General features: G+C 43.3%; 2 protein-coding genes across 9 annotated transcripts in view; both read left to right on the forward strand.

The window, feature by feature from the left end:
* IARS1 (isoleucyl-tRNA synthetase 1) overlaps positions 1 to 21,759 on the forward strand; it is a 79,009-nt gene that overhangs the window by 29,092 nt on the left and 28,158 nt on the right. For 6 of the 8 annotated variants that reach the window (XM_055271957.2, XM_063636231.1, XM_055271956.2 and 3 more), the window contains exons 15-27: positions 1,946 to 2,019; positions 2,375 to 2,569; positions 4,504 to 4,590; positions 7,264 to 7,347; positions 8,492 to 8,636; positions 9,662 to 9,782; positions 13,009 to 13,100; positions 14,571 to 14,648; positions 15,619 to 15,740; positions 16,165 to 16,267; positions 16,512 to 16,595; positions 18,900 to 19,074; positions 21,282 to 21,394. In XM_055271957.2, coding sequence (XP_055127932.1) covers positions 1,946 to 2,019; positions 2,375 to 2,569; positions 4,504 to 4,590; positions 7,264 to 7,347; positions 8,492 to 8,636; positions 9,662 to 9,782; positions 13,009 to 13,100; positions 14,571 to 14,648; positions 15,619 to 15,740; positions 16,165 to 16,267; positions 16,512 to 16,595; positions 18,900 to 19,074; positions 21,282 to 21,394 — 1,473 coding nt within the window. The remainder of the gene's footprint in view (positions 1 to 1,945; positions 2,020 to 2,374; positions 2,570 to 4,503; positions 4,591 to 7,263; positions 7,348 to 8,491; positions 8,637 to 9,661; positions 9,783 to 13,008; positions 13,101 to 14,570; positions 14,649 to 15,618; positions 15,741 to 16,164; positions 16,268 to 16,511; positions 16,596 to 18,899; positions 19,075 to 21,281; positions 21,395 to 21,759) is intronic. The other 2 variants (XM_063636228.1, XM_063636227.1) reach the window with 1 other exon arrangement.
* LOC129478496 (isoleucine--tRNA ligase, cytoplasmic-like) overlaps positions 1 to 21,759 on the forward strand; it is a 216,281-nt gene that overhangs the window by 3,976 nt on the left and 190,546 nt on the right. The gene's annotated exons all lie outside the window — the stretch shown is intronic.

A 21,759-nucleotide genomic window follows, 5' to 3' on the forward strand; every position in this document is an offset into this window, starting at 1 on the left:
GTGGCCCTTGTCAGATGATCCCTCCATTCTGAGTGCCCCAGCCAGCCCCATCTCTCAGCTCTTCACCTGGATATAATCCTAGCATCCTGTGGCTTTGTCTGATTGCTTTAATCGGGTCCAAGCACAATATAGTCATGCGCCCATAATGTCATTCAGTCAGTGACAGACCACATATACGACAGTGGTCCCACAAGATTATGATACCATGTGGTTACTGTGCCTTTTCTGTGTTTATTAATGTTTAGAAACTCAAATACTTCCGTTTTAGTCTGTTTAGCTACAAAGGAATACCTGAGGCTGGATAATTTATAAAGAAAAATAGTTTATTTGGCTTATGATTCTGGATGACTGGAAAGTTCAAGACTAGACATCTGCATCTGGGGAGGACCTCAGGCTGCATCCACTTAATGATGGAAGGCTGGACAGGAGCCAGAGTAATCAGAGATCACATGGCAAGAGAAGAAAAAGGGATGGTGGGATGGGGGCAGGCTCTTTTCAACAGTCAGCTCTCACAGGAGCTAATAGAGTGAGAACTAACTCACTGCAGAAGGAGAGCATTTGTTCACGAGGGATCCATCCTATGACCCAGATGCCTCCCATTGGGCTCCATCTGTCAATACTGCCACACTGGGGATTAAGTTTCAACATGAGATTTGCTGGGGACAAACCGTATGAAAACCAGAGCATTTGCCATTGTGTTACAGTTGCCTGCAGAATTCGGTACAGCCACATGCTGTACAGGTTTGTAGCTTAGAATTAATAGGCTCCACCATATAGCCTAGGTATGTTTTAGGCCATCCCATCTAGGTTTTTTTTTTTTTTTTGAGACGAGTCTCGCTCTGTCACCCAGGCTGGAGTGCAGTGGCGCGATCTCGGCTCACTGCAAGCTCCGCCTCCCGGGGTCACGCCATTCTGCCTCAGCGTCTCCGAGTAGCTGGGACTACAGGCGCCCGCCACCACGCCCAGCTAATTTTTTGCATTTTTAGTAGAGACAGGGTTTCACCGTGGTCTCGATCTCCTGACCTCGTGATCCACCCGCCTCGGCCTCCCAAAGTGCCGGGATTACAAGCGTGAGCCACCGCGCCTGGCCCATCTAGGTTTATGTAAGTGTACTGTGATGTTTGCCTAAGGAAATCACCCTAACAATGCATTTCTCCGAATGTATTCCTGCCATTAAGCACTGTATGACTATAATTTAGCTCTAGCTTTTTCTTGGGAAGATTCTAGATTAATGAGCCAGATTCAGGTGCCAGGAGGAAACTAAAATGCCTTAGAGGAATAATCTAAGATGTTTCACTTATGCCGGTTACTTTGACGATTTGCACATAATAAACCCTTAATACCCATTGAGAGTATGCCTATGAATGTTTAAGATTCTCTCGAGGTAGGGACTCCCTTTGATAATGGGGTGGAAACAGGAGCAGTGTCAACCCTGGCCTCTTCAGAGACTAAGACTAAGCTGTGTCTTTCATGAGAGAAGCCACATTAGCGAATACTATCCTTCGGCCCAGATTGGTGTGTTAATGTGCCTTTAAATCATCAGTCTCAGGCTGGGTGGCTCACGCCTGTAATCGCAGCACTTTGGGAGGCTGAGGCTGGCTGATAGCTCAAGTCCAAGAGTTTGAGACCGGCCTGGGCAGCATGGCAAAACCCTGTGTTTACTAAAAATACAAAAAATTAGCTGGGTGAGGTGGCGCCTGCCTGTAGCCCCAGCTACTTGGGAGGCTGAGGTGAGAGGATCACCTGAGCCCAGGAAGCTGAGGCTGCAGTGAGCTGTGATTGCGCCACTGCACTCCAGCCTGGGCAGTGGGAGTGAGACCCTATCTCAAAAAAGGAAAAAGAAAATTATCAGTCTCTCAAACTAAACATGCATGCTATATAAATTAACTCAGTATGCTCTGTTTGGCTCTAAGGAGCTCCTGCTGTTGAACTTTGTTTTTGACAGGTGGTATGCGTTGGGTCAGTGGCAGAACTTGAAGAACTGTCAGGAGCAAAGATCTCAGATCTCCACAGAGAGAGGTCAGTTTCTAAATGTTCGATTCACTTCAGTTTTATCATTCTCCTATTAAGACCTGGTCTCTAGCGGATTACAGAGCCACACATGGAAGTGACTAGCTTGATGAATTACTTTGTTGATGACTCATGTCATACTGCAGTATTGTGGCCTCTGTCCCTGTGAAATGTGAGGTGAATGGTGCATAACCTTTCAGATGGAGGATTCATGGTGCTCTCTGAAAGCCTTTGAGAATTGCTGATATTTCTGTTTGCAAATGTGTATAGTATCTTTTCAGGGTTTTGTGTTTCCTATTAGCAATTAAACTGCAAGTTCTGTTATGCTTACAGTTAATAAAATGACTACTTTTCTGTTTGTTAGTGTTGACCACCTGACCATTCCTTCACGCTGTGGGAAGGGATCCTTGCGCCGCATCTCTGAAGTGTTTGACTGTTGGTTTGAGAGTGGCAGCATGCCCTATGCCCAGGTTCATTACCCGTTTGAAAACAAGAGGGAGTTTGAGGATGCTTTTCCTGCAGACTTCATTGCCGAGGGCATCGACCAAACCAGAGGATGGTATGCCCACTGGTTCTTTCATCACGTGTTTTATTGATTTTATTTTATTTAGGGAGTATTTTACTAAATCACTGCCATTTATCTACTGGGTGATGGAGAGATTGTGGCAAATAAGACAGGCTACATTCCTGCCCTCTCCCCGCCACCACCAAGCACGGAAATTAAAGTGCCTTTTGAGTAGGAATCTCCCACTACAATAGGGCTGTAGTTTTACAATTTGAATTATCTCACTGGCGTTTTGGAATATATATGTTATACTGGACGTTTAAATGATAAAAACCATTATGTGTTCTTAGCTTACTCACATCAGATCATTTACTCAAATGTAATGATTTGATTACATTTGATTTTATGCCAATACTCATTGTATTGGCATAAAAGTATTGGCATAAAAGACTGTAGGTTGGGTGCTAGAAATTTGAGAGATAGTTGGCAATGTGCTCAGATATTGAGGCTAGTCTTATAAATCAACATTCTAAAAAAATCCCGATTTTTAGAAATACACATATAGGAGAGGATTTGGGCATTGATTTTTATCTGGTGCCTTATGTAAAATAGTTCCTTAATTGGAAAAAGGTGAATTACTTTCTTTCCATGGATGGGCTTTGCTGGCCCAGGTTTTATTTATTTATTTTTATTTTTATTTTTTGAGACAGAATCTTGCACTCTGCTGCCCAGGCTGGAGTGCAGTGGTATGATCTCGGCTCACTGCATCCTTCGCCTCCTGGGTTCAAGCAATTCTTCTGCCTCACCCTCCCAAGTAGCTGGGTCTACAGGCATGCACCACCACGCCCAGCTAATTTTTGTAGTTTTAGTAGAGACTGGGTTTCACCATGTTGGCCAGGCTGGTCTCGAACTCCTGACCTCAAGTGACCCGCCCGTCTCAGCCTCCCAAAGTGCTGGGATTACAGGCGTGAGCCATTGCGCCCAGCCCAGGTTTTAATTATACATTCATAGTAATATTTCTGCAGGGGTGTATTTAAGGAATTGTTGGTGTCATTTCCTCTCTTTGACAGCTTTAGGTAATCATTGAATTAAAGTCTTCATGTTCCGGTATGTGCTGTCTTCAGATTCCAGTCCTTTTTATCTATAGGAATATCTACCCAGAACAAATTCTGTTTTCAGAAAGGGCTAGATGCCTTACCAATGAGCTCGTTCCTTTGAGGAGTAGCAAAGTCTGTTAGCTGGTAGCAGTCCTCATGTGGATCCCGTGTCCTTGCTGCCTGCCTCCTTCTCCATCCCTGAGGCCTGGGCTGCCTCTCCTGGGTACCAGGGCTCCTGCCAACTCTCCTTCAGAACTGGGAGGGATATCTGGATCAGTGTTTATGTTAACCATGGGGTCTGGTCTCCTCAGCTCATGTCCCTTGATGTTCTCAGAGTGCAGGACTAGGTCAGAGAGGCAGGGGAGCATCACCCCCGGGATAGCGGTCAGGGATATGAGTTCATTTGGGGAACAAGCTAGCTAGCACATAAATGAGTACACAACATTTTACAGAATAAAAGCATTTTCTAGTCTGCCTTATCACTTTTGGGTGAGAGTGCATTTTGCATCTTTTGTCATCAAATTGTCTTTTCCATATGATCGTGTGCCAAATTCAACACCCCTCCCTCATTTTCAGCTAGGTGCTTCTGGGTGGTCCTGAGAGGCCACCCAGTGCTGCCATGTGGCTCTCCACACAGACTTCCTGGGAGACCTGGTAACAGAGAAATGGTCAGTAATTCACTCCAGACCTTTATTTGGATGTTTTTTTCAAATCATAGACAGTAATTTGGTTGGTCTCCAGTAACCAGGATTAAGAATCATTGCTTTAAGTGATTATCAAGAAGTGTGACTTACCAAAAATAGAAAATCAGTTCAATGAATAAATACAGTTTCTTTCTTATGCTTGGACTTCATTTCTATTTTTATTGAACTGTTTGGGTTTTTTTTTCAGGTTTTATACCCTGCTGGTGCTGGCCACGGCCCTCTTTGGACAACCGCCTTTCAAGAACGTAATTGTGAATGGGCTCGTCCTGGCAAGGTAGGTCAACTTTGTTGTAGTGACGGGTGGAGCTTTGTCTCCACTGTTTCTCAGGAAGGAGTGTGTGAGAGCTTAAGCCTGATGGAGGAGGAGGAAGGAGAGGGCTTTCAGATTGTGCTACTACTAGTAACATAATGCTACTAGTGATATTACTAGTAATAAAATAGCATTTACTAAACTTAGCATTTTATGAAATACTTTTGCTTATAGATCTTATTTAATCTGTATATCAGTCCTTTCATGTAGATTTTGTTGTCCTTTTTTTAACACATGAGGAAGCTATGGGTTCTAGAGACCACAGGTGCCCAGGATCAAAGCTAGTGACAGCCACACTAGGCTTGACCCAGGTACTCTGCCACCAGATCCCATTCTTCCCCTCATCTGAAACTTCCTCCCAATGGACATTATTCCCCACTTTTTGCTATTATAAGGAAGTCTCATTTTTCCTTTACTTTATTACCCTAGTCATTAAGAATAAAAATAAACATAAATGAAAATTTTAAAATGAAATATTTACCCACACAGAAATCCTACTTTATATGCTGTGTGAGGAGGAAGAGGATGTCACCTAATATTTTGTGCATCCTTATTTTTTGCCAGGCCCCACTATGTGCATTTTCACATTTTAACTCATTTAATCCCCAGAACCATTTGAGATGGGTCCTGTAATCCCATTGTGACCTTTGAGGAATCTGAGGGACAGGAAAAAGTAACTTGCCAAAGGACACACAGCAAATGAGTGGTAAATGCAAATTTTGAACCCAGGCAGTCTGCCTCTGTAGTATGTGTGCTACTTTTTTTTTTTCTTTTTTTTTTTTAATTGAAAATTGTATTGAGGGCTGGGTGCCATGGCTCATGCGTGTAATCCCAGCACTTTGGGAGGCCATGGTGGGTGGATCACCTGAGGTCAGGAGTTGGAGACCAGCCTGGCCAACTTGATAAAACCCCCGTCTCTACTAAAAATACAAAATTAGTGGGTACAGTGGCACACATCTGTAACCCCAGCTACTTGGGAGGCTGAGGCACAAGAATCACTTGAACCTGGGAGGCAGAGGTTGGAGTGAGCCAGGATCATGCCACTGCACTCCAGCCTGGGTGATAGAGTGAGGCTCCATCTCAAAAAAAAAAAAAAAAAAGGGAAAAGTGTATTGAGATCATTGTAGATTTGCATGCAGTCGTGAAAAATAATAGAGATCCCTTAAATTCTTTGCCCAGTTTCCCCCAGTGGTCACATTTTGCAAAACTACAGTATATATCACAACCAGGATATTGATATAGCCCACCAATCTTATTCAGATTTCCCTAGTTTTACATATACTTATTTGCTTATACGCATTTACGTGTATACAGCTATCACATGTGTAGGATCCTGTATCCAGCAGCACAGTCAAAGTACTGAATGAATTCAACATCAAAGGCTCCCTTCCTGCATTGCCTTCCCCTCCTGCCTTCCCACTGTCATCCCCAATCCCTGGCAACCACTGGTTTTTTCTCCGTCTCTGTAATTTTGTTGTTTCCAGAATGTTATATAAATAGAATTATACAGTAACTAACTTGAGGGAATTGGCTTTTTTTTCTTTTTTTTTGAGACAGAGTCTCACTCTGTCACCCAGGCTGGAGTGCAGTGGCACGATCTTGGCTCACTGCAGCCTCCACCTCCTGGGCTCAAGTGATTCTCCCATCTCAGCCTCCCGAGTAGCTGGGACCACAGGCATGAACCACCACACCCAGCTAATATTTTGTATTTTTGGTAGAGACAGGGTTTCACCATGTTGGCAGGCTGGTCTCGAGCTCCTGAGCTCAGGCGATCCACCTGCCTCGGCCTCCCAAAGTGCTAGTATTGCAGACATGAGCCACCGCACCCAGCTGGCTTTTTTTAAATCCACATAATTCCATTGAGATTTCAGATGACTGCACATACCAATAGTTCATTCCTTTGCATGGATAAATAGCATTCTGTATTATGGGTATGGCATGGTTTGTTTGATCATCCACCTCTTGAAGGACATCTGGGTTGCTTCTAATGTTTGGCAATTGTGAATAAAGCTGTTGTGAACAATTGATTATAGGTTTTTATGATAATGTAAGTTTTCATTTCTCTGGGATATATTCTGACACATCTTTCTTCTTCAGTCTACCCTGAAGCTTCCTCATGGACTTACTATGATATTCAAAAAGAAGTTTGCAAATATTAACAAAATATCTTACCATTGTACCTTAACACTGTTTGTTTGTTTGTTTTTTTCTTTTTTGAGACAGAGTCTTGCTCTGCTGCCCAGGCTAGAGTGCAGTGGCACGATCTTGGCTCACTTCAATCTCTGCCTCCCAGGTTCAGTCAATTCTCCTGCCCCAGCCTCCCCAGTAGTGGGGATTACAAGTGTGTGCCACCACGCCCAGCTAATTTTTGCATTTTTAGTAGAGACAGGGTTTCACCATTTTGGCCAGGCTGGTCTTGAACTCCTGACCTCAGGTTATCTGCCTGCTTCAGCCTCCCAAAGTGCTGGGATGACAGGCGTGAGCCACCGCGCCCGGCCTATTAGCACTAACTTCTGTCTAAGTTACTCCTTCCCATTTCCTTTTGTGTATTCCTGTTTGCAAATGATTTGTATCCTTAAAACAAGATCATCTGTGATATTGACTTACTTAATTGGCATCTCCCTTTTGTTTTACAAGTGATGGCCAAAAAATGAGCAAACGGAAAAAGAATTATCCAGATCCAGTTTCTGTCATCCAGAAGTATGGTGCTGATGCCCTCAGGTACAAACCAGTGCTTTGCATTGTGTGTATCTATTGTTTTTTTATGTAAGCATCTCCTATACTATTAGTCACTATTCTTAGATTTGGTTTATAGTTAGATTTTTAGCAACGTATCTCTGTTATTTGGATGTTTTATTGGTATGGTTGTTGATTTTAAACCCCCAAAATAGTTTTCTAAATAATATAGGCATTTTTAAACCTAGAGGTCTGTTTGAGGAAGAGGACCTGTGTTGGATGTTGTTGAGCTGTCCCAAGTTCTCTCCAGGCTAGATGCTGATTGCCTCTGCCTTACTTCCTTTCTAGGTTCCCTGTCTTGTTGGTATTAGAATTCTCTTTCATCATTTATTTTAATTTTGTACTTACAGAGCCATGCGAGATATATCTATGCTAGAGGTAATAAAAAAACTCATATTGAAAAGTTTTTGGAGAAATTTGAGCCACTGCTTGAGGTAGCTGTAATCATGAAACCACACGGTGTTCAATTTGAAAGGTACCTAGCGATCTTGTTCAGCGTCTCTATGTCCTAGGCATGAGACCAGTGCCCAGGCCTGTGACTCAGCACCTTCACATAGTGCCTGTGTTGCCCAGGAGCCATTAGTGGGGCTCTCCCCTAACTCTCCACTGTCTCTTAGACTCACCCTTGGCACTGCTGGCGATTTGGGCTGGGCAATTCTCTGTGGTGCTGGTTCTTTATAGGATGTTTAGCAGCATCCCTAACCTCTGCCCGCCGGATGTCAAGACTCTGCTCTGTGAAGGCTCTTCCTTGTGAGTCCCTCTCTCTGCAAGCAGCAGATGCAGGTCATGTCCATGGGAAGGACACAGTGGCTCTTGACGAGGATCAGGCCAGCCTTTCTCTTAGTGCTGGTGTACCCCATTGGTCCTGCAGTGAGAGTGGCATAAGATGCATTTCTGTGCTATACGGTGCCATATTTTGGTGTGAGATTCTACATAATTTGCTAGATCTCTTACAGAAAGTGAGAGTGAGTTTTGTGAGTTTTAAATTGACCACTCAAAAAGTATTCATAGTTCCCCCCTTTTGTAGAAAATAGGACTGATTTTCATCTTGCTCTCTCAATATGTCGAGTAGTAATAATTGGTTTACTGTCTAAGTACCTTTTCTGTCTAATTTTTCTCCCTCTTCCAGATTATATCTGATTAACTCCCCTGCGGTGAGAGCAGAAAACCTCCGCTTTAAAGAGGAGGGGGTGCGGGACGTCCTTAAGGATGTACTGCTCCCATGGTACAATGCCTATCGCTTCTTAATCCAGAACGTTCTGAGGCTCCAGAAGGTATGGGCTGTAGGGGGCTGCATGTGTGCCTGCCGTGTCTCCACGGCGCTCCCTTCACCAAGCTGTGAGGTGGAGCTCTGGGCAGTTCAAAAAGCTGGTTGGAAAAATGAACTCTTGTCATCCCACTCCAGCAGGCAGGTGACTTACTTCTGCTCCCCTTGAGCTCTGGTTGTTCTGCTAATGAGGACACATCATGTTCACCTGAGGCTCTCAGAGTAGCCTTTCCCCAGGAATTGAGAAGGGCAGTCATCTTCCCCAGGCTCCCAGCATTCCTCCTCTCTGCAGCCCTGCCACCTGTCCTGCATGTGGTTCTCTGCCAAGTAGGGCCAACAGTCCTTGGGCAGGTGCACTCTGCAGGCCTCCACTGGTGCGAGACTCAGGAATACAGGCGGGGTCAAAGCTCCCCACAGCCAGGGCCCATCTGAACATACCAGCAAGACACAGACTCCATGATCAGGGGCTTAAACCCAGAGGGAGAGTCACATTATCACTGCCCTGCTAGCCTGGTTGTGGTGCTGCCAGAGAAACAACGCAGGACATGAGTTCTGTTTGTGGAGCAAGGACTTAAGATCAAGGAGGATTTTGCAAAGCAGAAAGAGTGGGATAGAACTTTCTGAGTAAAATGAACAGCCTTAGCATGGAAATTATTTCCCAGTACTCATTTTCAGTTTGTGGACAATCATTCAATCCTAGACAGTTTTACTGTCCTTCCTTCCTGAGGTTTAAAGTAACTAAATCCTACACTTTCTGACAAGATTTTAGAATATCTCTCAATTCATAATTACTCTTTGGTGCAGAGAAGTAATGTTTTCCTAAACTGTCTTCAGTTTACCCCAAAACATAATTAATTAACTGAGGACTTAATGTCCCACATTCGTGCTTATCTTGAAAATATTGCTGAAAATCAGAAATTCACATTGCCAGTAGGGTCTGGGATTTTTTCTTTTTGTTTTTGTTTAAGTTTATTTCCTCATAGTAACTTTCTCCCCAAGTGTGCAAGTGTTTCATTAATTGTTCATTCCTAGGAGGAAGAAATAGAATTTCTCTACAATGAGAACACAGTTAGAGAAAGCCCCAACATTACAGACCGGTGGATCCTGTCCTTCATGCAGTCTCTCATTGGCTTCTTTGAGACTGAAATGGCAGGTGAGTCTCTCTTGGTCTTCCCTCCCAGGAATAAGGACTATTCTCTTTGTAACTGCCCTTTTGATATTTAATAGTGGAAATATTGAGAGATACAGAAAATTAAATAATTGTTTCCTTTTACCTCTCATATAGTTTTGTTAAGGCTTGTTAATTGTCGTGATATCTTTGTTTCAAGGATGTGGGGACTTCTGGCCTGGTATGGTGGTTCACGCCTGTAATCCCCAGCATTTTGGGAGGCCAAGGCAGGCAGGTCACCTTAGGTCGGGAGTTCGAGACCAGCCTGGCCGACATGGCGAAACCCTGTATCTACTAAAAATATATTTGGAAAAAAAAAAAAAAGTTAGCTGGCCATGGAGGCGGGCGCCTGTAATCCCAGCTACTCAGGAGACTGAGGCAGGAGAATTGCTTGAACCTGGGAGGCAGAGGCTGCAGTGAGTCGAGATTGCACCACTGCCTGGGCAATAAGAGCGAAACTCCATCTTAAAAAAAAAAAACAAAACAGCCCTGGGGAATTCTGTCTTTAGGGGGTGTCCTTGTGGTCTCAACGCTCCACAGAAGAGCTTTAGAGCTGGATAGCCATGGGTTCAGAGCCCAACTCTACCACTTGTTCCCAATCCAGAGAGTTGCCTGAAGTCTGACCATCAATTTCCTTTTTTTTTTTTATGGGTACATTGTAGATGTATATATTTATGGGGTACAGGAGATATTTTTATATAGGCATACAGTGTGTGATAATCATATCAGGGTAAATGGGATATCCATCACCTCAAGCATTTATCATATCTTTGTGTTGCAGATATCCTAGTTATACCCTTTTAGTTGTTTTTAAATGTACAAGAAATTATTGTTGACTGTAATCACCCCATTGTGCCATCAGATGCCATTCTTATTCAGTCTATCTTGACCTTCAGTTTCTTTATCTGCAGAATGCCCAGTAGTGTTTGTAAGGCTTAAGTAGAGACGATTTACATAAAGTAGCTGGCAGATGATAGGTACTCAATAAATAATACTTGTTATTAATGCATTTATAACTTATTTTTAGGTCTATTTTCATTACTAAATAGTCCCCCTCTTTTCCAGAAAAATTAGAAAAGTCAGAAGAACAATAATGAAATGGACATTTTGCTGTATTTCTGTTAACTAACAACAGTGAGTTTGTTGGGTAATTTTATAGAGATTCAAAAAGTACATTATGTTGGCTTCCTTAAGATTTGAGATAGTCACAACCGTAGGTCCAGGTGAGAAATCTAGGATACCTTAGACAATCAGCTAAAGTGGGTGGGCAGAGGCCCTGGGTCACAGTGAGGGCAAAAGAGGGCAAGGCAAATCCACCCTCACAGGGCTCTGTGGTTCCTGCTGCTGTTGGGCAGGAGCAGCGGCCGCCGCAGACCTGGGATTCACCATTAGCCTAGATATGGGCACGTGCTGCTCCCTGGAGTAGGCGGTGCTGCCCCACTTAGCACAGAAGGACTGCTACAGGATTTGTCCACCTTGTTAAACATGTAGAAGGATCACGACAGTCCAGCTGTTGCTCAGATAGACATAGATGAAGATGGAAGTGAGTGTGAGGCTGATTGCTGCCTTGGCGAGGGCAGCACTGGGAGCCCAGCACACTCTCCCCAGACATGCTCACACCTGTGTCCGCTTTTCCCTCCTGAGTGATACGAGTGGGTGGGAAACGTGGGGATTGTTGCCTGAACCCCCTTCAGTATTTAGGCACCAGCTGCCATGACCTCCTGTGAAGCTGGGTCTGGAGAGTGTGCATCCTGGCTGGAGCCTGGTCTGCCTGGAAACTAGAGATTGGCAGCCACGTTTTGTGGGTCATGTTTAAGTCCCGGTTCTGCCGGCCTGTCAGCTTCATCTCCTCCACTCCCTCAGCAGCACTGTGGGTGTGAGAGGACCTGCCTCACAGGGTGGTGGTGGCCTGGGTGGTGGCTGCTGCTGCTGCCCCCGTGTGTTGTATGTTTATTCATTGTATGTGGGGTTCATTTGGGTTCATTTACTCCCTCAGAGTTGAAACCAGAACATGGAAAACCTGAGCTTCCTGGAAGGTAAAAAGTGCCGTGAACCCTAGAAATCATTTAGACAGGTCTCAGTTACTGAAATCACCTGTCGAAGAAAGTGTGACCAGCTAATGACTCTGGCCTGGGGCTCAGCCCACTGGCCCCTGAGTTCTGGTCTTTGTGAAAAGCAGCAGAGAGCAGTTCTGCCCATTGCAACTTCTCATCTCTTAGCTTAGACCAGAAGCCTCATTAACACTCCCTGGACTCTTTTCATTATATAAATTGTATTTGTTTCTAAGTATTGGTCTTATTCTTCTGTTTTTGGTGTTTGTTTTTATGTAACAAAGAGTATTAATTAAAGGGGAGGTGAATGAGAATCCGTAAAATAAGCCTTGCCTCAGACAATTGGCTAAACACCCTTTCTTTCCTACTTGATCTGAGTTTCTCAGGGAACCCTTCAAATCCTCCTAATTCCTCAAGACCTTCACTACCTCTGATGCTGTTTTTACTCGACTGTTTTAATGTTTAGAAGGCCAGTTCTATTCTTCATAGCCTGTGCCAGAGTTTCTTAACTGCAGCACTATGGACAGTTTGGGCCAGATCATCCTCTGTGGTGGGGCTGTGCTGTGCATTATAACTGAGCAGCATCTCTGGGTCTACCCATTAGATTCCAGTAGCACCATGCTACCCTCCAAGTTGTGACAAGCAAAATGTTTCTCCAAACATTGACAAATGTTTCCCACGGGGCAAAATTGCTTTTGTTTGAGAATCACTGGCCTATGCTGTGCCTCTTAGCATCTGATTTGTGCTTTTTGTCTTTTAGTTGAAGTACAGTATAATACAATGGAAAGAAGTTGGGCACTGTTGATGCTGTCAAATTGCACAACTCCGTGTAAACCGCACTTCCTACAGTTGTGTAGTGGACAGCCTTGGACTTTGATCCACACATACTGGAGTTTTTGGCTTTTCTCACTGACCAATGGGGATTTGCATGTGGCTCACATGGTGATTTTTTTGTGTGCACCCCTAAACACTCTGACTGCCATGTAGCACATCCTCAACAAACGGTCATTACATGATTACTTCATTTTGGTTCTTTTCTCCTTAGTAAGTGGAGGCCCTTGCATGGAAGGAGCTGCCTCTTCTTTGTTGTATCCAGCCCTCTCCCCACCCCAGATGCCTGGTAACCCACTTGCTGCCTGATTGACTTGTCTTACTTTTAGCTTATAGGCTTTATACTGTGGTGCCTCGCCTGGTCAAGTTTGTAGATATTCTGACCAATTGGTATGTTAGAATGAACCGCAGAAGATTAAAGGTAAGTGCAGACTGCTGTTGGGAAAAGCAAAAAATGTATGAAGTTTGAAAGTAGAAGAAATATTAGAATAGCCAGAAGGGAGAGGAACATTTTCAATTGCTCTCAGTTTTTGAAGCTTTGTTTTTCTTTTCCTTTTACATTGCATTTTAACTATATTTGTCATTTGAGGGATTAGGGATCTATAAGTTCTCAAAGTCATTTTGCATTATTTTCATAACACAATTATGTACATGTCATATTGGAGGGAGAATGTCAAGGCACAAACAGGACTACACTGAGCAGACCTCTTAAAATTCAAAATAAAATCATGCATATATTTTATAAAAATATTGGCAGATATGGCTTTAATATTGAGAGGGATACTTCCTTCCTCCACAAGGGAGTCAGATACTATTTACTGTGGACAGAACTCCTCTGTAGCTGTTGGGAGTTTAGGATGAGCAGAGCATAGGTCCTGGTCTCAGGACTTAAGCCAGGTACATAAATAACAATGATACATAATAGAGAGAGGGAAGTCTCTTTACCGCAGGCCCAATGAAGGCTCCCACTACCCATTAGTCATGTCTTTTTTTTTTTTTTTTTTTTTGAGACGGAGTTTCACTCTTATCACCCAGGCTGGAGTGCAGTGGCATGATCTCGGCTCACTACAACCTCTGCCTCTGGGGTTCAAGCGATTCTCCTGCCTCAACCTCCCGAGTAGCTGGGTTACAAGTGTGCGCCTCCACGCCTGGCCAATTTTTATATTTTTAGCAGAGACAGGGTTTCACCGTGTTGGCCAGGCTGGTCTCAAACTCCTGACCTCAGGTGATCCACCGGCCTCAGCCTCTCAAAGCACTGGTATTACAGGTGTGAACCACCGCGCCTGGCCAGTCATGTCTTAAAAGGCATTAATAATAAAAGCCTGCAACACAACTGTAATTTCATTTTTGTGCAGATGTATCTCACACACACATATCTAGAAGGACATATGCTAAGATGCTTACAGTAGTTGTCTCTGGATAACTTAATTATGATTGAAATTTTTTCATTATCTTTGTTTTTCCTATGATGAATTGGCATTTTTTTAATATACAGTATATACTTTTTTAACATAAGAAATCTTATTTAAAGGTACTTTAAAGTTTTCGGTTAGCAACTGTTTCTGTCTGTTGTGGGTAGATCAATTCTACCTTCAGCCTTTGGGTCCTACAGTTAGGCTCTACTTCCCTATCAGCTCGCCTCAGGTGGGGATAGTCAGTGGGACAGCAGGTGCACATCCTGGCCAGGCCTCCTGCACTCACCTGCAGGGCCACCCTGATGGCACCGACCGTGGATGGCCTGTGGTCGTGGCCCTTTCTCCTTTCTCTGTCTCGTGTCCTGTCTGTATGCTGCATGCTCTTTGAAGATTGCCTCTTTTTAATAAACTTACTTTTTTAATGGTAAACACTTATTTTAGCAGTTTAATGTTTATGTTGCCTTTTTACTCATTAGGGTGAAAATGGGATGGAGGATTGTGTCATGGCCCTGGAAACCTTGTTTAGTGTTCTGCTTTCTCTTTGCAGACTTATGGTAAGATGATTGGCTTCTTTCTAGTACCCTTTGGCCTATGGGCTGCCTTCGGCACCTACTTGCTGCAGCATCCTCCATTTATATCTATTCTGTATTATTCTGCCAGAAATAGAAATAGAAGTTTTATAACACCTTATAGCTCTGGTTCCTTTTCAGAAATCTTGTTAGCTTATACATGTTAAGTAAGGACTAAGAAATACTAGATTCTTTCTAACAATCTCTGGCAGTACAATATATGTCAGAGCCCTTGGCTCTAGGACGAGGATCTACAGTTCAAAGTAAGACATACCTCATCTTAATGTGGATTGCCATAATTGTGAGTAATGGGGAGGTTCTTCAGCTAATACCTGTCTGAGTAAATATATATATCACAAAAAATACTTTAACTTAGCATTGAGAGGAAAACGTGCAAGTAATTGTTAGATATAGGTTCCCATCAGTTCAGATATTAGTTAAATAATATAAAAGTGGAACGGCTCCAACTTTAATTCTTTCTATCCTGTTTCCTTTACTGCATATGTTATAAGGCTCCTATTTATTCTTTAACCGAAGGAAAATCTGCTTTGTACAAGGTGCTGTGCCTGGTGCTCTCCATGCCTGATCTCATCACCTTCATCCTGTGAAGCAGGGGGTGTTTTCCCCAGTTTACAGATGAGGTTTCTGAGGTTTGGGACAGTCAGTCCTCTGTGCATATTGACTTGGCTGATACATCATTAGGTGCTCCTGTTTCTATTTTAGACATCCTTCAGAATTCTAGAGGTGCTTTTGGTTTTTCTAGCTACAGTCCTGCAGCTATGCTTCAAGGATATGAGGCCATTTCTCATTCACAGGGCATGTTTTGTAACCTCATGCCCATTTTGGTGCATATTACTGCGTCATTCTCTAACATGTTTAGTTGTTTCTCAGTATAAATGAGATCAGTTGTTGATGACTGCATATGACTGACATGATGTCCTGTGTCTTCATACAGGCTCCCTACACACCTTTTCTCACTGAATTGATGTACCAGAATCTAAAGGTGCTGATTGACCCTGTTTCTGTTCAGGACAAGGACACACTCAGCATCCACTACCTCATGCTGCCCCGTGTTCGGTAGGACTCAAATAGAAATAAGCCTCACCTGTGCCAAGGAGGGGAGAGTTGCTCAAGCATGTGGGGAAGAGGAGGCATTTCCCTGCTCCAGCTCCACCTGTGCCTGGCCTCCCACCCCAGCTGACATGAACTCCTCAGGCTGCAGGATGGGGCCCACTTTGGTACACGGTAGCAATGATGCTTGGTGTGGAACCCCTTTGTAGAGCTGCGGCAGGTGGGGTGTGGGCATGCCCCATGGGGGCTCCTTGGGGAGGTGTCGGGTGCTGAGCGGCAGGCACTGTGCTGCCCTTCCCCTGGTGCTTCTCCAGGAGGGCCTAGCCACACTTCTCTGGCCTGACCCTCTTCCTTGCTTATGCATGCCTAGTGCCTTCAGTTTTCTCCTCTTAAATCTAAACTCTTTCGTATTCCTACCTCTACCACTCAGAGAAGAATTGATTGACAAGAAAACAGAGAGTGCAGTCTCTCAGATGCAGTCTGTGATTGAACTTGGAAGAGTGATCAGAGACCGAAAAACTATTCCCATAAAGGTTTGAAATTGTACTTCTATTTTACATGGCACAGACCTAAATAATTAAGTCTTTGGAATGCTTTCTTAATATAGAGAGCTTCCACCAATGGCCTTTTTCCTTTTCTGCAGTGAGGGTGTGAATGACTTAGTACTAGTCCAGCCTGACTAGAGCTTGAGATTCAAATAAACATTTAATATTCCATTTTTCTGCAGTTATAGAGGACTGGCTGCTGAGTGAACTTTCCCCTCCCTTTTCCTCCTAGTATCCTTTGAAAGAAATTGTGGTTATCCATCAAGATCCAGAAGCTCTTAAAGATATCAAGTCTTTGGAGAAGTATATCATTGAGGTAAGGTAGATGATTTGTCTGTTTTTTGGTACGGATAGACTTAGAACATTATTTTGATGAATAATCCTCAAAGTACATATTGACTGTATAATTTATTTTTGTTAATATAGTCATAACAAATTTAATAATCCATGATATTTTACACTGTGTTTGGAATCAACATAAATTTGTTGTAATTCTTTTAAAAATATTTCAAGATCAATGAATTTCTTTACCTATCATCTGTCGTCTTCATTCACTTCCCTGAAGTTCTGTTCTGTTCTGTTCTTTTCTGTTCTGTCCTTTCCTTTTCCTTTTCCCTTACTTTACTTTTGTTTCTTTTCTTTCGACAGTCTCTCACTCTGTCACCCAGGCTGGAGTGCAGTGGTGCCTTACCACAACCTCCACCTCCTGGGTTCAAGCGACTCTCCTGTCTCAGCCTCCCGAGTAGCTAGGATTACAGGCACCCACCACCATGCCCAGCTAACTTTTGTATTTTTAGTAGAGAATGGGTTTCATCATGTTGGCCAGGCTAGTCTCAAACTCCTGACCTCAAGTGATCTGCCCACCTCAGCCTCCCAAAGTGCTGGGATTACAGGCATGAGCCACTGTGCCTGGCCTTCTGAAGTACTTTTTGATAACTACCAAAGAAACTTTGTCCCTCCAAATTATGCAAGTGACAAGTACCCTCGCATGTAAAAAGTCGAAGCATTAGCATAGCGAGCCTCTCTCCACCCCATCTCTCCCTGGAGTCTCACTTCCTGGCTGCTTCATGATTTATTGAATTACTCTCCTATTGTTTGAAATTTAGGTTTCTGATTACAAACAAAAGCTTTGTGTGTACATATTTGCATATATCAGTGTATGGATATTGGATAGATTCCAGAAGTGGAGTTTTGCGGTCAAAGTTTATAGTGTCAGTTGTCTTCCTAAACATTTTTATTCTATGATATTTTAAAACATCTTTATTCCATGATGTTTTAAAAACAAATATGTTTTACCTCATCTTCTTTGTGATGATAGAAAACAAATATTTTTTAAAATTTCATTGTTTATTCTTTTCACAGGTGATATTTAAAATCATTATTATAGAAAATGTTAATTTCTATATTTGGTTTTCAGTTGCTTGAAAGTTCCAGAGAAATATTAGAAACCAAAAGTTAGATTGTAAATTCTGAAATTAGTACCTGTGGCTATGCACAAAATAGAAATTTTTTTTTTTGAGACAGGGTCTCGCTCTGTCACCCGGGCTGGAGTGCAGTGATGTGATCTTGGCTCACTACAGCCTCCATCTCCTGGGCTCGGGCAATCCTCCCACCTCAGCCTCCCAAGTGGTGGAGATTAGGCATAGAAGTACGGGCTTTTGTAGAGATGGGGTTTCACTATGTTGCCCAGGCTGGTCTCTTAACTCCTGAGCTCAAGTGATCCTCCCACTTCGGCCTCCCGAAGTGCTAGGATTACAGGTTTGCGCCACCACACCCAGCTGAAAAATTTTGAAGTTAACTACTTCACTTAAAATGAGATTAATTAATGTAGGTAAATATAATGGCAAAACTAAACATTCCGTATTATTTGCTTCAAGCTGTTCTCATTTTCCCATCTGCTACTGTGCCATCACCATCCCTGCCACATCAGTAATCCTCAGTAGCATGACTGAAGCATGATGTGTTCTGTTTAACTGATCTTCTGCTTAGTTGATAGTTAACCTTGTGGTGCTCTGCAATTGCTTACACAAAAGTTACCTCTGAGGGATGAAGTTTATATTTCTGGTTCTGGAGTCCTTTTTCTGTTATGCTCAACTGTCTTGATAGATCTTCATAACAAACATTTTCTTCTTACCATACAAGTCACTGGTTTTTAAGCATATTTATAGAATGGTACAACCAGCACCATAGTTTTAGAACATTTTCATCATCCCAGAAAGAAACCCAGTATTCACTAGTATTCACACACCATTTTCCCCTCAATATCTGACCATTTCCTGGCATCCACGAACCTATTTGCTGTCTCTGGATTTGCCTTCTCTGGACATTTCATATAAGTGGAATCATACTATTTGTAATCTTTATGTCTGGCATATTTCACCTATCATAATGTTTCACATTAATTTATGTTGTAGCATGTATGAGTGCTTCGGTCCTTCATATTGCCAAATACTCTATTGCATGTGTATGCTGCATTTTGTTTATCCATTCATGGTTGATGGACACTTGAGGTGTTCTTGCTTTCTGGCAGTTAGGAATAATGCTGCTGTGGACATAACGTTTTTGTGTGAACACATGTTTTCTTTTCTTATTTTTGTTTCCTCTTGTGCACTAACTGTAGGAACTGAATGTTCGAAAAGTTACACTGTCTACAGATAAAAACAAGTATGGCATTCGGCTAAGGGCAGAACCAGATCACATGGTCCTGGGGAAGCGTCTGAAGGGAGCCTTTAAGGCAGTGATGACGTCCATCAAGCAGTTGAGCAGTGAGGAGCTGGAGCAGTTCCAGAAGACTGGTAGGTGTCTACACAGACAAGGGCACCATTCATGTCCTCAGGCTGAGGGATATTTTTTAGGCTACTGTTTGACTTTTAATATCACATCCTTTCCTTTCCTTTCCTTCCCTTCCCCTTCCCCTTCCCCTTTCCTTTCTCCTCTTTTCTCTCTTCTCTCTTCTTGACAGAATCTCACTCTGTCATCCAGCCTGGAGTGCAGTGGCACGATCTCGGCTCACTGCAACCTCTGCCTCCCAGGTTCAGGTGATTCTCCTGCCTCAGCCTCCCAAGTAGCTGGGATTACAGGCACGCACTACCACGCCTGGCTAATTTTTGTATTTTTAGTAGAAACAGGGTTTCACCATGTTGGCCAGGCTGGTCTCTAACTCCTGACCTCAGGTGATCCACCCGCCTTTGGCCCCCCAAATTGCTGGGATTACAGGTGTGCGCCACCGCACCTGGCCATCCTTTTCTTAAATAAAACTTTTTTTCCTGTTGATAAAAATGCTTATAAATAATTCTTACAGTTTAGAAAGAAAATACTTGGGCACAGTGGCTCACATCTGTAATCCCAGCACTTTGGGAGGCCCAGATGGATAGATCACTTGAGATCACTATAGGCGCATACCACCACACTTAGCCAGGTGTGGTGGTATGCGCCTGCCATCCCAGTTACTCTGGAGGCTGAGGTGGGAGGATCCCTGGAGCCTAGGATGATTTTGTCCTTACTTTCATGGTGCTTGCTGATAGTGAAGATTTGGGAAAATAATTATGGTTTTGATAAGTGTTATAAAGGGAAAGTGTAGGGTAATATAAAAATGTGTGGGGGTACCTAACCAAATGATGGGATTAGGAAAGGGGAATCAGCCCTATCTTGCCACCCCTATACAGAGCATTTCAGGGTGCCCAGAAATTTGCAGCTCTGCCATGATTAGAATCATACATGGTCTGAGTGTGGCTGTCTGACATCCTGTAACTATCCTGGGGCACAAGCTGTTTATTGTTACGGCTTCCTCTGAAGTTGAAAACCATAAGCTGGGAGATGTCTTGAGAAGAGAGATTTGAGGATTCATAATATTTAGATAGAATTAATAAAACATAAGACATTAGCAGCTAAACCTCAAGTTATTACTAATTACTAATCAACTCAAAATATTAAAATAACAAAGTGTTACGAGCCTTCAAGCCACAAATCAAAATTGTTCACCAGATAGCCAAAGCATCAAAAATTCATGAGATGGCCGGGCGTGGTGGCTCACGCCTGTAATCCCAGCATTTTGGGAGGCCGAGGCGGACAGATCACAAAATCAGGAGATCGAGACTGTCCTGGCTAACTCAGTGAAACCCCGTCTCTGCTGAAAACACACACACACGCACAAAATTAGCCGAGTGTGGTGGCGGATGCCTGTAGTCCCAGCCACTCGGGAGACTGAGGCCAGGGAATGGTGTGAACCCAGGAGGCAGAGCTTGCAGTGAGCCGAGATCGCGCCGCTGCACTCCGGCCTGGGCGACAAAGCGAGACTTTGTCTAAAAAAAAAAAAAAAAAAATTCCTGAGATAAACCTTATTTGAAATTGAAAGCCTAGTTTCTGAGTGGATTGTTCTGCACTGATGGAAAACAAAGAGACAAAGTAAACATAAAAATGACACCCTGGTGCTCAGAGCCCAAGAAGGTGATCATCAGTGACGACAGTGGGCCTCCCTATCAGCGGGGTTGTTACCATCAGCAGCTGTGCACATTTCTGCCTTCCCTGAACAGGCATCATGCTCAGTATTACACACTGCCCGTCTCATTTTAGCCTCACCACACCTTGCTCAGCAGGTAGCAGAACACCATGTCATACAACCAGCAAATAGTGGACCTAAGTTCACTTTCTTTCTAAGGACTGTATTTTCTTCATTGTATCCTGCTGCTCTGTGTTTATGGTGAGCATTTGTTGCCTCTTGGTGCCCTCCCTTAGCTTTGTCATGTCTTTGGACCTGAGAGTTTATATAAAACAGTAGATTCTGGTGATGACTTAACTGTCTTCAAGGTAGCATAGTGTAATCTAAAGAAAGTTTGTCATGTCTTGGTTACAACCATGACATGAGTCAGAGGGAGATGATCTCCTGAAGCCCCTGTGGCTTTGCTGTTGTGAAATTTTAATCAAGAAGGGGCATAATACACGGGTAGTGGGGCAGCTTGAAGAGGAGGGGAAGCTGATTAACAGTGTAGCTGCTTCTCCACAGGGACCATTGTTGTGGAAGGCCATGAATTGCACGATGAAGACATCCGCCTCATGTACACCTTTGATCAGGCCACAGGTGGGACTGCTCAATTTGAAGCACACTCAGACGCTCAGGTATTTTTCTGTTTCCTAGAACATTTCTTTACCAAGAGATGAGAGCATAAGAGGAGAAAGTATTTGCCTATGCCTTTCCTGATAATGTTGACAGCTTGTCTCAGGGTAAAATAAACCAGTTGCTTGGTTTAGATTGGCTTTATTAAACTAATATATTATTATGCCCTTAACATATGCATTTGTTTAATGAATACATAAATAAGCGTTTTGTGATTTCTACATGTGAGTAATTGTCCCAAGTGTGGGGTTGCACAAAAATGAACCCTTCAAGGAACGAGTCAGTCAAGGACACCTGAAATTAAGCCAGTTCTTAGTATTCTACCTGATAAGTTATCTGGTAGAAATAGGTACATAGAGGGCTCCTA

The sequence above is a fragment of the Symphalangus syndactylus genome, chromosome 3, assembly GCF_028878055.3.
Source record: "Symphalangus syndactylus isolate Jambi chromosome 3, NHGRI_mSymSyn1-v2.1_pri, whole genome shotgun sequence".
Taxonomy (NCBI): domain Eukaryota; kingdom Metazoa; phylum Chordata; class Mammalia; order Primates; family Hylobatidae; genus Symphalangus; species Symphalangus syndactylus.